Source organism: Podarcis raffonei, chromosome 2 (genome assembly GCF_027172205.1).
Source record: "Podarcis raffonei isolate rPodRaf1 chromosome 2, rPodRaf1.pri, whole genome shotgun sequence".
Lineage (NCBI taxonomy): Eukaryota > Metazoa > Chordata > Lepidosauria > Squamata > Lacertidae > Podarcis > Podarcis raffonei.
Genome location: NC_070603.1, coordinates 121,929,981 through 121,945,873, shown reverse-complemented (window position 1 = coordinate 121,945,873; position 15,893 = coordinate 121,929,981). Strand labels below are relative to the sequence as shown.

Below are 15,893 nucleotides of genomic sequence, written 5' to 3'. Positions count from 1 at the left end.
GGCGTGAGCCCGAGTACGTTGGACGGTGTGATCCTGCAGTGAAAATAGGCATGCCCTAGGGTGGCAACATGGGAACGGGCCTGTTCTGCAGTGGCCCCCTGTCTGCGGAATGCTCTCCCCAGGGAGGTTCGTCTGGCACCTTCATTGTACACCTTCAAGAGCCAGGCAAAAGCATCTCTCTTTGGCTGATTGACATATTGATGGTGTCTTAGTAGCTAAAGAACTAGTCTAATAGCTGATTGACATCCAATGCCCTTTTAAAAGGTGTTGGGGAGGGGGTTTCTGTATTTTGATTTTTATGCTGTGAACCTCCCTGAGGCCTGCGGGTACAGGGCCTGAAAACCTCTTTCCTACGCCCTCTGCCACATCATTTGTCCCCATCTCTCCCCAAGGCTCAAAGAGCGGTTGCTAATGGAAGGCGAGGCTCCACCGACATCTTCTTCACAAACTGAGGGCATGGAGCCGAGCCGAGCCGTTTTGGTGGGTCTGCCTGGCTCTCCAGAGACTCAGACCACTGCCGTGCCTGACTGTCCGCTGAGTCCGCTCGCGGCAGTTCCTTCGACAGTAGCGGAGCCAGTGAACTCGGGCTCAACGCCACATTTGGTCACACCTGTTAGGATATTTCCGTTCCACCTTAAAAGGGAGCAGGCTTTGTGAGTCACAGAGTCTGCGTATTTCCTGTTCACAGGATGTTTATGTTTTTCAGTTGCTTTCGTTTCCCTCCTTGTTGCCTGAGCAGACCGAAGCAGACGGTCATGGTTTCTTTGTTCTGACCAACGCTGAATAAACTGTAAATCTGCTCTCCTGCTGTGCATCTTTTGCTGTGTGAATTCTGCTGATAGAGTGTGCACCAGCCTAAGAATGTGGCGATCTATTCTGAGGCTTCGTGTCGCTAAGAGCTGATACTGCGTGTCTACGGGAGATCGATGGATCGTCCGGCAGGAGCTTGGGGGCTCAGATGGACTTTGTCTCCCTGGCAGTATCCCAACAACACCACAGTCGCAGCCAGAATCGGGCGGCCACCAGGACTCTGGTACTGGCCCTCGGCAGTCCAGCAGGGTTTCCAAGCACCCAGCTTATTTAAAAGACTATGTTCACTGGACAAACTGCACATGTAAAGCTGTATGGTGAATAGGGTCAATTAATATGCTTATGTGCCTTACTGAAGAGTATTGCTGTATATAATGGAACCACTATGATTGTAACTAATGCCTTATCTCGGTGGGGAGGGGTGTTATGTATTGAAGTTCTCACCCTGGCCATCAGGGTATTGTGTATATAGTTTTCACTCAGGTCCACGTCAGTTAATTTAGGTGGGAAACCCTGGGTTGTTGTTGCAATGTTGACAGCTGGCTGCCTATAAAAGCAGGCCGGCTGAGCTGTTTTCTGTTCAGTTCAGTTCCAGCTTACTATAAAGAACCACTTGGAGAAATCTCTGTGTCGTCTGCTTTGTCAACCCACTGCTTAATACCACTTACTCCAATACGACCAGTTGCCACAGCCACGTCTCAGGGAAGAAACTCCTGGCAGGCTTCGTAGCTTCAGGGGAATCGAGGTAGGCACCACCAGCAACACTACCAACACCACCAATATACGCCATCGGCTGGGCATATCTTGATTCATAGCCAGCTTGAGGTTCAAAGGCTGCTTAGAGGAGAGGATATTATTTACATTATTAATTGGTGTCAAAACACATTGCCAGCCTTTCAGGGGGAAATCGCCCACAGCTATTCACTCAAGCTCTGTTCCGACTTCTGAACTGCGCAGTGACTTGCGCACACTTATCGCCGCTAAAAAGCACCGGGGGCATTCTTCCTACTCAGTCATGTTGGCCATCCCTTCATTTTTCTGTCAGATGGAACATGAATGTGTGATTCAGCTCTGTGCAACTACTTAGCGCCTACCCCCCAGTGTTAAAATAAAAATTAAGAAAAAAATTAAGAAAAAACTAACAAAACGATCAGTACAATGGTACCTTGATTTTCGAGCATCTCAGAAGCTGAATGTTTCCGTTTTCAAACGCCGAGAACCAAGAAGTAAACACTTCCATTTTTGAACGTGCCTCGGAAGTCGAACGGATTCCTCTGAGTGCTTTTTCCTCAATTTTCTCAATTGAAATTGCAGACCATCCTTTGCGTGTCAGTTTTCGAACGTTTCAGAAGCCGAACAGTCTTCCAGAATGCATTACATTGGAAAACCAAGGTACCACTGTACCGCTACTGATAATGATCAGTTATTTAATTTATAATTCATACTGCTTAATGATTGTAATGAATGTTGTTATTTTGATTTAATTTATTGCCTACCCTTCACCCTAAGGTCCCGGAAGGTTATGAAAACATGTTAGTTTATGCGTGAAGCACTTTAAACAGCCATCGTGCCTCCACCCCACCCCACAGCCTCCTGGGAAGTGTAGTTTGTTAAGAGTTGCTAGGAGATCCTTATTCCCCTCGCAGAGCTTCCCTGTGTTCTCTGCGAAGAGGGGTTTACTGTTACATCCCCCTCCCTGAGAACTGTACGTCTGCGTGGGGAATAGGGGCCACCTCTCAGCACCCTTAACAAGCTACAGTTAAAATATATACAACGGAACCTTTAAATCTGGAAAACAGTGATAGAGACGGCAAGGTGATCATTCAGAGATCCTGGTCTCAAGCTGTGCAGGGCTTTACATAGCAAGGCCAGTGTATTTTCATCATCTTTCCAGTTCGGCCCCCTGATCCCAGTGCCAGTTCTTACTCTGTCTTTGGGCTTGGCATATGTGAGGCTTGTGTATCTTGGTGCTCGTGAAAACTTTCAGGCCAAAGTCCTGTAAAAAAAGCCAAGGAGCCATTATGAAACATTTTATGGCGCATAGAAGGGGTGGGGGGTAGGGATTTTGTACATCAAAAGGTTTGATATATGTAGAGTCATGGTGAAAAGGTAAAGGGACCCCTGATCATTAGGTCCAGTTGTGGCTGACTCTGGGGTTGCGGCGCTCATCTCGCTTTATTGGCCGAGGGAGCCGGAGTACAGCTTCCGGGTCATGTGGCCAGCATGACTAATCCGATTCTGGAGAACCACAGCTGTGCACGGAAACACTGCTTACCTTTCTGCCAGAGCAGTACCTATTGATCTACTTGCACTTTGATGTGCTTTCGAACTGCTAGGTTGGCAGGAGCAGGGACCAAGCAACAGGAGCTCACCCCGTCGTGGGGATTCGAACTGCCGACCTTCTGATCGGCAAGTCCTAGGCTCTGTGGTTCAACCCACAGCACCACCCACGTCCCTCAGAGGCACGGTAGTGAGGTGGAATTCTGACTCACTCTTTCTTTCTAGCTAGCTAGAAAGTCCAGGGCTTTGCCACAGTCATTGAAATGTTTTGTGTAGAAAAAAACCCAACCCCAGAAGTGGCAATACATTGTTGTTGTTTAGTCGTTTAGTCGTATCCGACTCTTTGTGACCTCATGGACCAGAGCACTCCAGGCACTCCTGTCTTCTACTGCCTCCCACAAGTTTGGTCAAACTCATGCTGGTAGCTTCGACAACACTGTTCAACCATCTCCTCCTCTGTCGTCCCCTTCTCCTTGTGCCCTCCATCTTTCCCAACATCAGGGTCTTTACCAGGGAGTCTTCTCTTCTCATGAGGTGGCCAAAGTATTGGAGCCTCAGCTTCACGATCTGTCCTTCCAGTGAGCACTCAGGGCTGATTTCCTTCAGAATGGATGCGTTTGATCTTCTTGCAGTCCATGGGACTCTCAAGAGTCTCCTCCACCACCATAATTCAAAAACATCCATTCTTTGGCGATCAGCCTTCTTTATGGTCCAGCTCTCACTTCCATACATCACTACTTGGAAAACTATAGCTTTAACTATACGGACCTTTGTCAGCAAGGTGATGTTTCGGCATTCAAATTCCGAAACGTTTGTCAACGGAGACGATCAGAAACCAAGGTACCACTGTATTTCAGTGACCTTTAGTGCTCACCTTGAGAATTTCATAGGCGTCCCCTTCACCGTAAGTATAAGAATCAGGGGTGTAGCGGATGCCATCCACAACAATTGTTTTCCGTGTCACACAGGGACGAGTGGTCATTTCGTTCAAATGAGGGTTATCATGTGGATAGCCTTTGAGGTTCTTCACAGGAAGCAAGTCATAAATCTGAAAAGTAGTCACAATTCAGCATGACCCAAAATGCTCCGATACTTCTGATACTGGTAGTCATCCCCCAGTCCTTTATACCCAGCACTTGTCGTATCTAGGGAGGGGAAAATTCTACACGAATTGCCAAATTGTGTAGATGCATAATTCTACACTATTGCCAAATTGATTCCAGGTGCCACCATCTATTGCTGACTTGTGGCACAGGAAAATAGGTCTGCTCCATGTACCACTGTATATTGTTTTACTATCAATTATGTGTTTTAATTGTTGTAGCCCTTCCTGGGACCTTAAGAAGAAGGATGAATTGAAATTATTATTATTATTATTATTATTATTATTATTATTATTATTATTATTATAGTAGTAAGAATGGCACCAAAGAGGCAGTATGGGTGATGGTGGGGGAGGAGAGAAAACAGCTCTGGAAATGTTCTACCTGAAGACAGTTTTAAGGCAGCTCAAGACTCACAGTCCGAGGGGAGAGCTCAGCTTCGGGTTTCAAGAGATAGACACTCTTATCAACAGCATGGATGCCACAGAGGGAGTCTTTGGCGGATGCAAGAACGAGTCGAGTTTGGCTGCCAGGGAGCCCTTTGGGCTCAGTGAACCACAATTCCACCTGGACACATAAAAAAAGCCTTTGTTGAATTTGTTCCTGTACATAACAGCATGAAATAATCCCTCTTTGTTTTTGTTTCGTTTCATTGGGTTGCCCTCTGCCACTGCCAACGAGCTGATATTTACTGGTCCGACCAGTAAAAGCGATGCTCTATTGGGTGAACAAAATGACATCTTCGGTGATGTCCTGGAGAATGAACTAGCTATTGGCCTCCGAGCTGATACGGCTCATCTTGGCTTGAGCCCAGCAGAGTATAAACACCCAGAGTCCGCAACGAAAGGATGAGGCAGGTATGGCTACATTGCTAAGCTTTATTACTACTCTATGCAGAGAGCATACAAATATACATCTTGTCTCTGGGAGAAGCAGAGAGCAACGCCAACAAAGAACCGACAGTACAAAGGAAACAGGAAACGTCACATCCCGTCTCCCTTTCCCGTGGGAATCCAACAGTATCTGGACTGTGGAATGATAAACATAGTCCTGTGACTTGCAGCAGCTGCTCAGTGAGGGAAACAGAAACCAACAGGCCTCAGAGAGTCCCCACAGCCTTACCTTGTTTCTGAAGCAGTTCTCAACAGTGAAGTCTGCCGAGTGAGCCACAAGTTCTCCGCTGGGCAAGGCTGTGTACAGAAGCAAGCGGGCCAAGGGAGCAATGTCTGCATCCACAGGGAGGTCCAGAGAAAATACCCCTTTGGCTGGTAAGCAGAGAATCACAAAAGCAGGCAGAGGAGAGAGAGAGGTTACGAGAATTAATTCCAATGTGGTATCTTTGCCCGAGCTTCAGCTCTCAAGACAACCAACGAGGATAAAACTGAGGAAGCATTGAAGGAGTCGGCATGAGAACCAGAAGTCAAAAGCCCTCAGTTCCATGTGGCACTCATAACTCTAGCAACACTCTGGAGGGTATTTGCATAGCATGTTATTTTCTTGTAACGAGGCAGTGATGCTCCTGAATGCTAGTAGCTGGAAGCAGCAGAAGGGGAGAGGGGTCTTGAGTTCAAATCCTGTTTGTGGGCTCCCCATAACTGTCCTCTGGTTGGCCACTGTGAGAATAAGATGCTGGACAAGATGGGCCACTGGCCCATCTTATTTTTTTATGTTTATTTTATTTTTTATTTTTTATTTTTATTTTTATATTAAATTTATATACCACCCTATACCTGCAGGTCTCAGGGCGGTTCACAGGATAAAATAAGAATATAAAAACACAAAATACATAATCAAAATAAAAACAACCCAGTAACTTCCCCTTGCACTTCAATATGCAAAGTAATTCCTTATCTATGGCTACTGTCTTGTATAAAGGGACGTGGGTGGCGCTGTGGGTTAAACCACAGAGCCTAGGACTTGCCAATCAGAAGGTCGGCAGTTCGAATCCCCGTGACGGGGTGAGCTCCCATTGTTCGCTCCCTGCTCCTGCCAACCTAGCAGTTCGAAAGCACGTCAAAGTACAAGTAGATAAATAGGTACCGCTCCAGCAAGAAGGTAAATGGCATTTCCGTGTGCTGCTCTGGTTCGCCAGAAGCGGCTTTGTCATGCTGGCCACATGACCCGGAAGCTGTACGCCGGCTCCCTCGGCCAATAAAGCGAGATAAGCGCCGCAACCTCAGAGTCGGCCATGACTGGACCTAATGGTCAGGGGTCCCTTTACCTTTACCTTTACTGTCTTGCATGCCAGATTAAACAGCAATAACCAGTATTAGTACAATAATGCATACATGGCAAAACAAACAAATGGCAGTAATATTTGAGTGTAATATTGATGCTAAGTTGGTTCCGTGGAATAAATTAAAACCTTTAAACTTCTAGTGATGGGGGTAAGAAACCACGCCCTCCCCGGCCAAGACCAGGCTCAGGGCAGCTAACATCAGGTATAAAGACAATTGATTAAAATACAACTTAAAAACAGGATTAAAGTACAACTTAAAATGCAGCCTCATTTCAGTGGAAGCCCAGATCAAAAACTGTTTGCGGGGGGGAGAAAACGTCAAATCTTCACCATTTATTGATTTGTAAGATTTCTTACCTGGCCTTCCTCATGAGGCCCAAGGCGGGTGTGTGGGGGTTACAACAACACAATGTGCATTTTTAAAAACAGACAGAAGAAGAAGAAGAAGCAAAACCATTCCCAGTGGTACAGCACCAATTCAATTGAAACGGTGGAATGTAAATGGCACATGGCTGACACCCACCAGGTTGGCATTCAAGAATGAAGTGGAGAAATGGGAAGGAGGTGTGTGATGGCCTGGGACTCGGGCTCAGACTCGGAACCGGAGGAGTCTCGGTCAGCACCATATCCTCTGCCTCAGGCGGCATCTGAACCGAGTCTGGGGCCTGATTCTGAAGAGCCCAGTCTGCACAGGTTCCCCTGCAACAAGCACCAGCTGGGCCGAGTCAGGGGCCTGAGCCTGCCTTGGCTCCAGATGTGGGGATGACCTCGTTGCCCTCTGCTGGGAAATCACGTGCAGCTACTCCACTGCCGGTTGGGTCAGGGGAGGCTGAGGTGGCCTCTGGGTCTAGTAACCCACCGACATCTCCCGAGCTGCAGAGACTCAAGTCTGAGAGAAGGAGAGACCTGAGTACTCGCAGGAGGAGTGCTCGCCTTCGGGCAAGACAGGGAAGTGAGTCAACGGGGGATCAGGACCAGCCGTTACCCCATCAGAGATAAAAGGCTGCCGGACCCCGCCCCAGGTTGTGGGAGCAACATTGCTGCTTGCTAGAACCTGCCTGAGACCCTGTGCCTGACCTAGCCTGGTTTCCTGCCTTGGCCCTGTTGGATTGACTCCTCGTGGGATCCTTTGATTCGGGACCAGACCTGGTCTGCATTGCTTGGGTTAACCCCTGGGCCCAGCACAAGGTGGCATTTACCTTTCCCATCTTCTTCAGGCTGAACGTGGATCCCCGAATGTACGATGCCCCCTTTAGCCATCACCTGCAAGGAAGGAGGAAGACACCTGATGAGGGCGGAAGAGGCCAATGTCTAGCGGCGCTGATACGTTAGCGACTCCTGCACCAGCGGCAATGGTGGCTGGTGGCCCTTCCAACTGGCAGGGTGGAATGTGGGGAGCCAAACAGTAGGGGGCGACAGAGGCAATGGCAGATGGAACCTGCTGGTTATAAATCTGTCCCGTACTCTACCATGCTGTGACTAAGGGCAACACTGTAACTAAGTAGAAGGAAGGTGACAAGCAGTGACAAGCCCTGGACTGGTTCTAAGGAAGAAGGCAGGTAGATGGGGTCCAGCTGAGGTTGATGGGGTTGTGCCCCTTTTGCCCTAATGGACAGCCTTCATTGATTAACCAGGATTAACTTCAATAATAATAATAATAATAATAAGCCACTTCCGCCCTGCAGAAGAGGTGGGGTCACGGGCTTCACAGCTCCACCGCACGCGTGGCAGCTGGAGGCCAGCCCCGCGCGATTGGGGGATTACCAGCTGCGTCACACTCTGGCCAGCCAATCGGCTGGCTCTGGGGGCGTGGCCTGCCCTATTTAATGCAGGAAGCGGCCGGGGATCTCCCTCTTTCCCCGCCTGCCAGCTGTTCCTACTGTAACCAATAAAGTTGTGGCCTTATTTAGCCCATTAACCTTAATAATTGTGTCATGTGTTTTCATTTCCACTGGGGGGGTGGACTCGCCACGCAAATAATAATTTATGATGACTTATACCCTGCCCATCTGGCCGGGTCTCGGCAGCCACTCTGGGCAGCTCCCAACAGAATATTAAAAACACGACAAAACATCAAACATTTAAAACTTTCCTAAACAGGGCTGCCTTCAGATGTCTTCTAAAAGTCAGATAGCTGTTTTATTTCCTTGACATCTGATGGGAGGGCATTCCGCAGGGTGGGCGCCACTACCGAGAAGGCCTTCTGAGGGTGGAAGGCCCTCGGAGCTGGACCTCAGTGTCCGGGCAGAACAATGGGGGTGGAGACGCTCCTTCAGGTATACTGGGCCAAGGCCATTTAGGGCTTTAAAGGTCAACACCAACACTTTGAATTGTGCTCAGAAACGTACTGGGAGCCAATGTAGGTCTTTCACGACTGGTGTTATGTGGTCTCGGTTGCTGCTCCCCATCACCAGTCTAGCTGCCACATTCTGGATGAATTGCAGTTTCTGGGTCACCTTCAAAGGTAGCCCCACGTAGAGCGCATTGCAGTAGTCCAAGCAGGAGATAACTAGAGCATGCACCACTAGGAGCATGCCCTCCTACAGGATCTCTCTGCTGTGTTTTACAAGAGACCCCATCTGCACTTTACCTTTAAAGCAGTTTCCATACCACTTTAAACAGCCGTGTCTTCCCCTGAAGAATTCTGGAAACTGGTTTGTTAAGGGTGCTGAAAACCATGAGCATAGCCAATGGGGGGGCAGGGAGGGGCAACTGTCCCCCCAATCAATAAAAGTCAATATAAAATAACTAGCTGAGGTTCTGCCGCCCCCCAACAAAAGGCCTGCCCCCTTAACAAAACTCGTGGTTCTACACATGCTGCAAGCTATTAAGATAAAGCCCCATTCTCGTCACAGAGATACAGTCCTCAGAGTTCTCTGGGAAGAGGGCTTGATTGCTAAAAACACTCTGGGAATATGTTTTTTCCATAGGCAATATAGTAAGGTGAGGTACAACACAAGGAACACAGTAGTAGTATGATAAGAACAGTAAAAGCTTTGACAGAAGCTAACAGGTAGAAGAAGAAAAACTTCATGTTCTAAGGGCTTGCTTGTTTTTTAAAGGATGTCTGAAAGAAAGCAGAACCTCTGTGGGCAAGGACTTTGCCAGGACATATTTCAAAAAGTGAAAATCCAGGCACACCATCAAGCTTTTTTGGCCAAAAAACCCCATGAAGTTTTGAGTTATTTTAAAGGAAATTCGCCAGCATCTACACTTCCGACATGAGTTGCTATATGTCTGGATTTTCCCAGACATTTCAGCAATTTCCCACCCAGACACTGTTTACGGGGCCTAAATCCCAGCTGGGTCTGGGAAATTTTGGAAGTATGGCAGCCCTAGTCTCTGCCACCCTAAGGTTCAGCCCCTGGCAGAGGCAAACCAAATCTCAGAAGTTGCCCATAGTGCCCCACCTGACAATGTCAGGGACTTCATATGTATAAGGCAAATATGGCTGCTATAATATCGATCGTTTCAGCTCCAAGCCACCTAACCCCGTCTTCTCAACAGTTATCAGACCAATGTCCAGCTTCCTCTCTGACCTATTTGCACGTGCAGCAACCAACACACAGCGATGGCACTGGTCAATGGCAGAGGTCCTTCCCTGCTGTACGACCTAAGATTCAGCCCCCTGGGTGGTCCCTCACTGTTCTAGCCCAAGGCACTGAAACAACGATCTCTCCATTTGGGCTTACCAGGTAGTGAAAGTGAATCTTCTTATCTTCCACCAGCCCAGGCTTCAGGCTGTAATGCACTCGAACTGGCTGAGTATGACCGCAGCTTAAAGTCCCAGGAACGGGCTCAATGTGGAGGTAGCTTTCGCTTGGTGAATAAAAGCGCGAGGCTGAATGAGAGGCGCCCTGGTGATGGGGACTGAGCCAGCCCCATTCATGACACACCAAGCCTGAATTATAAATTGCCTGGTTTAAAAACATAAACAAAAAGAGGGGAGAGGAAAGGCACGGATGCCTCAATGACGTTAGCGTACAACAAAATGCAATACAGTCATAGTTGGATCCCAAACGTCTTGTGAGTCGAACGCAAACCCGGAAGCGAGTGTTCCGGGTTGTGAACGTTCTTTGGAAGCCGAATGTCCAATGCGGCTTCCAGTTGGCTGCAGGAAGCTCCTGCAGCCAATCAGAAGCCGCATCTCGGTTGTCAAATGTTTTCAGAAGTCGGATGGATTTCCGGAACGGATTCCATTCGACAACCGAGGTACGACAGTAATAATTTTCTTTATTTCATAAAATTCACATACCGCTTGACTGTAAAAAAACAAAACAAAACCCACACTCAAAACAGTTTAGCAAAAGAATAAAATAATGAAATCAACAGTAAAAATCAAATAAAATCAAAACCACCTATTTAAAAACATTGGAAGAAAACAATTAAAATCAACAAAGAAGCAGATTAAAAGATAAATCATGCCCGAAGATTCTAAAGAGATCAGCAGAGGTGACCATCCGATCTCTGCTTAAAAACCTCCAAGGAAGGGAAGTCCACCACATTCCAGGGTCCTCTCTTCCACTGCCAAACAGCTCTTATCCTTCTTCCTAATGTTTAGCCAGAATCTCCTTTCTAACTACCCTCTGGAGCAGCAGCAGCAAACAAACTGGCTCCATCTTCCATGTGCCGATGGTCCTTCAGATATCTGAAGATGGCTGTTTCATCTCCTCTCGGTCTCCTCTTCTCCAGGCTAAACATACCCGACTCCCTCAGTTGTTCCTCATCAGACTTGGTTAATGTGAAAGCTCTCCCTTGTTTCCCCTCCAGTCCCAAGGAACACTCACCTGGATCCTGATAGAACTATCCGTGAGGCTGGTCGTGTCGACGGAAAACTGGAAAACCCCCTGGTGGTCAGTCGTGTAGTTGATTCTGTGTCCTGATTGATCAACACGGATCTCAACGGTTTTGTTGGCCATCGGAACACTGGCACCGTCCACGAGCTTCGCCTGGGTTGGCAGAGGCCAATAAACAGCAAAGACTTTTATTTCAGACAGGGAACTGCATTGGCTATTATTTCAGAATAGCTTAAGTTGCATTTTCCATTAAATTCCATTGTACAGGGGGATTATTGGGTTGTCTTTAGTTTTATTATGTATTTTGTGGTTTTTATATTGCTGTTTTATCTTGTGAACCACCCTGAGATTTATGGGTATAGGGTAGTATACCAATTTAATTTATTAATAGTAATAATAATAATAATAATAATAATAATACCTGCCCAAAAAGTGGGATACCAGGCTTGTAGTAAGTGTCCACCTTTTCAAAGGTAACTGTGCTGAGAGTTGAAGTAATTGTGGAGAAAGCATTTCCGGTCAGTTCCACCCCTGCGAAAAATGAAACAACAAATTTAGTGGGAGAGGTGGGGAGGTGCCTTACAATAAGTTAGATTCATTTACAAAAAGCCAGAAGCTTTTCTTTTAGGTGCTGAGATTCCAAGGGAACAGAAAAGACTGTTTATGTATGCGATGACAGCTGTGTGGATGCTATTTGCCCAGAGATGGAAAGAAGACAAAATCCTTACCAGAAAGCCACTTCCACCCTTCGAAGGAGGTGGAGTTGCGGGCTGAGCCTTGCGCGATTGGGGGATTCCTAGCAGCGTCATCTCCTGGCCAGCCAATCGGCTGGCTCTGGGGGCATGGCCTGCCCTATTTAAGGCAGGACGCGGCTGAGGATCTCCCTCTTTGCCGCCTGCCAGCTGTTCTAGTTTTTCCCACACTCCCGCCCTATAAGGTTTTCGTTCCTTGACCTTGCTATGGACTTTGGTTGGTCGCCGTTGAGGGGCCTGGTAGGAAATTTCCACTTGGCAATTTGGCACCAGCCACTTGGTTTTCGCCTACCTCGTAGCAAACCGCAACTTTCTTGGTATTGGCCCCGCATATTGAAGGGTACAGTGGTACCTCGCAAGACGAATGCCTCGCAAGACAAAAAACTTGCAAGACGAAAGGGTTTTTGGTTTTTTGAGTTGCTTCGCAAGACGATTTTCCCTATGGGCTTGCTTCGCAAGACGGAAACGTCTTGCAAGTTTGTTTCCTTTTTCTTAACACCGTTAATACAGTTGTGACTTGACTTCGAGGAGCAACTCATAGCACGCGGTGTGGTAGCCTTTTTTGAGGTTTTTGAAGACTTTGGTGATTTTTGAAGCTTTTCCAAAACTTTCCCGAAACCGTGCTTCGCAAGACGAAAAAAACCGCAAGACGAAAAAACTTGCGGAATGAATTAATTTCGTCTTGCGAGGCACCACTGTAGTTCGATAAAGGATTCCAGGGGGCCCTGTCCGAAGCCTATGGAGGTGAGGGCCTAAAGCATGCCCCCGAGCGGTGACCCCGGGGGAGTTCCTAGTCGATGTGCATCAGCAAGACTCCCCCTACTGGTGGTTAACCCTTCGCGGACTTCAAGCGGACGGGCTGAAGTCGGATATAGTTGGTTAGGACCAATGCCTAACCCAATACCACTCATCGCCTGTAACCAATAAAATTGTGGCCTTATTTAGCCCATTAACCTTAATATTTGTGTCATGTGTCTTTATTTCCACTGGGGGGGGGCAGGAACTCGCCACGCAAGAGAATGGCAGATCAAGTTGATGGACTATGCTGAAATGGCAAAAACGACCGGAAAAATCAGAAATCAGGAAGACCAAATTTTTAATAAGGAATGGGGGAAATTTATAATTTATCTTAAAAACCATTGCAAACAGTTAAAACCATTCGCGGGATTGCATTAACACTTGTAATGTAACGAACAATGGATATAGTGGAGATATAAAAATCTGGACTATTATGAAAGATGCAGTAGGAAAAGTTTAACAATGAGATCCACAAAGGGGAGGAGGGAAGTCCAGGAGATTCTTGGGAATCTTGCTTTTTATATAATGGGTTGTGGTGTGAATGTAAATTATAATATGGAAAATCAAATAAATAAATTTCTGTTTCGAAAAATAAAAAAATACAATAAGTCAGATTCATGGTCCATCAAGCCCAGTTTTGTCAACACTGGCTGCTAGCAGTGCTTCTGGACAGGGACATTTCCCAGCTCTGCCTGGAGATGTTGAGCTGGCGATCTTTTCGCATGCGAGGCTGATGCTCTAACCCTGAGCTATGGCCCTCTATTTAAACAGGAATGTAGGAAAGCCACTTCCGAGCTGGAGAGGAGGTGGGGTAACAGGCCCACGCCCTCCCCACGCATGCAGGGGCTGACTCACAGGCCCCGCGAGAATGAGGGAATCCTCGGGCGCATCATCTCCCTGTCCAGCCAATCGGCTGGCCAGGGAGGCGTGGCCCGGGCTATTTAGGGCTGGTGCGGCCGAGGATTTCCCTCTCTTCTTCGTTCCAGCTGCTCCAGTTTCCCACCCCGCCTGCCCTTAGGTTTGGCTCTCTGACATTGCTATGGACTTCGGTTGGTCACCGTCAAGGGGCCTGATAGGAATTTTTTCCACTTGGCAAATTGGCACCAGCCATTTGGTTTTTCGCCTACCTCGTAGCAAATCGTCACAACTTTCTTGGCATTGGCGTTTAGGCATTGGTAGGGGTATTGTTATGCAAAGGAGAGGGGGGGAGGAAGCACCATCACCTTCCCCCAAAGCGAAGGGTAGTCCGGTAAAGGATTCTGGGGGGTGTTGCCCTGTCCGAAGCCTATGGAGGTGTGGGCCTAAAGCATGCCCCCGAGCAGTGACCCCGGGGGAGCTCCTAGTTGATGTATATCAGCAGGACTCCCCCTAATGGTGGTTAACCCTTGCCGGCCTTCATGCAATCAGGCTGAAGCCAGTTAGTCGATAGGCCCAATGCCTAAGCCAATACTGCTCAATTCCTGCAATCAATAAAGTTGTGGCCTTTTCTGTGTCCTGTGTCTTTATTTTCCAAGGGGGGAGGCGGGACTCGCCACGCAAGCTGCCTTGCGCTGAGTCAGACTCTACACTGACTGGAAGAGGCTCTCCAGAGTTCCAGAAAGGATTCTCTAACCAGCCCTCAGGATTGGAAAAAAGCTGTCCGAGGCTGGTGGCTGAACCTGGGTCCTTCTGAATGGAAAGTGAATGTTCAGCCACTGGTCAGCACAACCTGCTGTTGTGTTGAATGGGCACTCTGCACATGCCCCAACATGGATCTTCTCTGGCCACGCTGCCCCCAGCCCAGTTCTGATTGGCACACCCAGCCCTTCTGTTCCACAAAACCCACCGGTGCCTTCCTCAACGATCTTGCCCTCCACTTCAAGTTTCATCTCAGACGAATCCCTCTTCATCTGAAAAACTTTCGTTTTCACCACCTGAGAGAAGCAGCCGTTTGCATCGGCCTATTTGGGAAGCCAAAGATTTGCAAAGTTGTTAACAACGACAACGACAATTTCTTTCTTTTTTTTCTGTCCTAGTGTTATTATTGCTATACTGCTATTAAACAAAATTATAAACCATAGAAGCCACTGAAGCTGTTTACGAGATAAAAGTAGGATAAAACACAAGAACGTAAGCTCTGCAAGCCATGCCAGTGTTTCAAACACTGGAAACAACTAAACAATAAAACCATCTTTACAAATTGTAAAAACAACAAAGCTGACTCCGAATTCCAGCCCTGCCCATGTTTGAATCATGACAGAAACACATTCTGGGTATACTTCTGCAACCAAGACCCACCCAAGCCAACTGGCTCTTTCCGCAACGCCACAGTGCAGTGGCATAGCGTAGGGGGTGCAGGGGGGCCAGCCGCACCGGGCGCAACATCTGGGGGCGCGCGCTCGCACTCGCAGCTCTCTGCCCCTACCTGGCTCACTCACTCTCTCTCACTGCAGTGCTGGCTGTGCGAATCCGATCCGAGCCGCCGGGTCGCCGCCCACTGTGGAGGGGGTGGGTGCCAGGCGTGCAGTGCAGAGAGAGAGCGAGGGACTATCTGGGGGAGGGACAGTGCAGCAGCCGCCCAGCGCAGCGCAGCGCTGAGCGCGGGAGAGAACCACACCAGACCAGCCCAGGCAGCAGCAAGAAGAAGCTGGCAGCGGCGGCAGGTTAGGAGTTAGGGGGCGCAAATTACTTGCCTTGCCCCGGGTGCTGACAACCCACGCTACGCCGCTGCCACAGTGTGGAAGTGCTGCTGTAAGCCTTTAAAGCCTTTAATGACCCAGAAGCAGATTTTTTAAAGGACCACCTTGAAATATATGAACCTGCCTGGGTCTTCAGCTTGGCATCAGAGGACCTGCTCTCTAACCTGTTGTTAGCAGATATTTGATAGATGGGTCCTAGCAACAGAGCCTGGTTGACAGTGGCACTATAACTCTGGAATTTTCTCTGGGAAATTTATCCAAATCTTTCCCTTCCCATCTTTAGATAGATGCTGAAAGTCTCTCTCCCTCCCCACCCCTTTTTTATTTTGTTTCAGAGAGCACTGTGTAATTATTATTTTTAAATGTTGGTATTAATGCTGCTGTGTTTTATACTTTAAGTACTATAGTTATTTTTATTAGTGAATTTTATTTTTGAG

At 47.9% G+C, this 15,893-nt stretch overlaps 1 protein-coding gene across 1 annotated transcript in view; it reads right to left on the bottom strand.

Moving 5' to 3' along the window:
- The window catches only part of LOC128409318 (alpha-2-macroglobulin-like), a 64,236-nt gene that overhangs the window by 35,905 nt on the left and 12,438 nt on the right, over window positions 1-15,893 (bottom strand). Inside the window, exons 9-18 of the mRNA XM_053379661.1 lie at window positions 14,604-14,718; window positions 11,650-11,759; window positions 11,220-11,381; window positions 10,125-10,349; window positions 7,632-7,695; window positions 5,316-5,458; window positions 4,611-4,760; window positions 3,965-4,138; window positions 2,737-2,806; window positions 1,479-1,647 (exon numbers count right to left, since the gene is read on the bottom strand). Coding sequence (XP_053235636.1) covers window positions 1,479-1,647; window positions 2,737-2,806; window positions 3,965-4,138; window positions 4,611-4,760; window positions 5,316-5,458; window positions 7,632-7,695; window positions 10,125-10,349; window positions 11,220-11,381; window positions 11,650-11,759; window positions 14,604-14,718 — 1,382 coding nt within the window. The remainder of the gene's footprint in view (window positions 1-1,478; window positions 1,648-2,736; window positions 2,807-3,964; window positions 4,139-4,610; window positions 4,761-5,315; window positions 5,459-7,631; window positions 7,696-10,124; window positions 10,350-11,219; window positions 11,382-11,649; window positions 11,760-14,603; window positions 14,719-15,893) is intronic.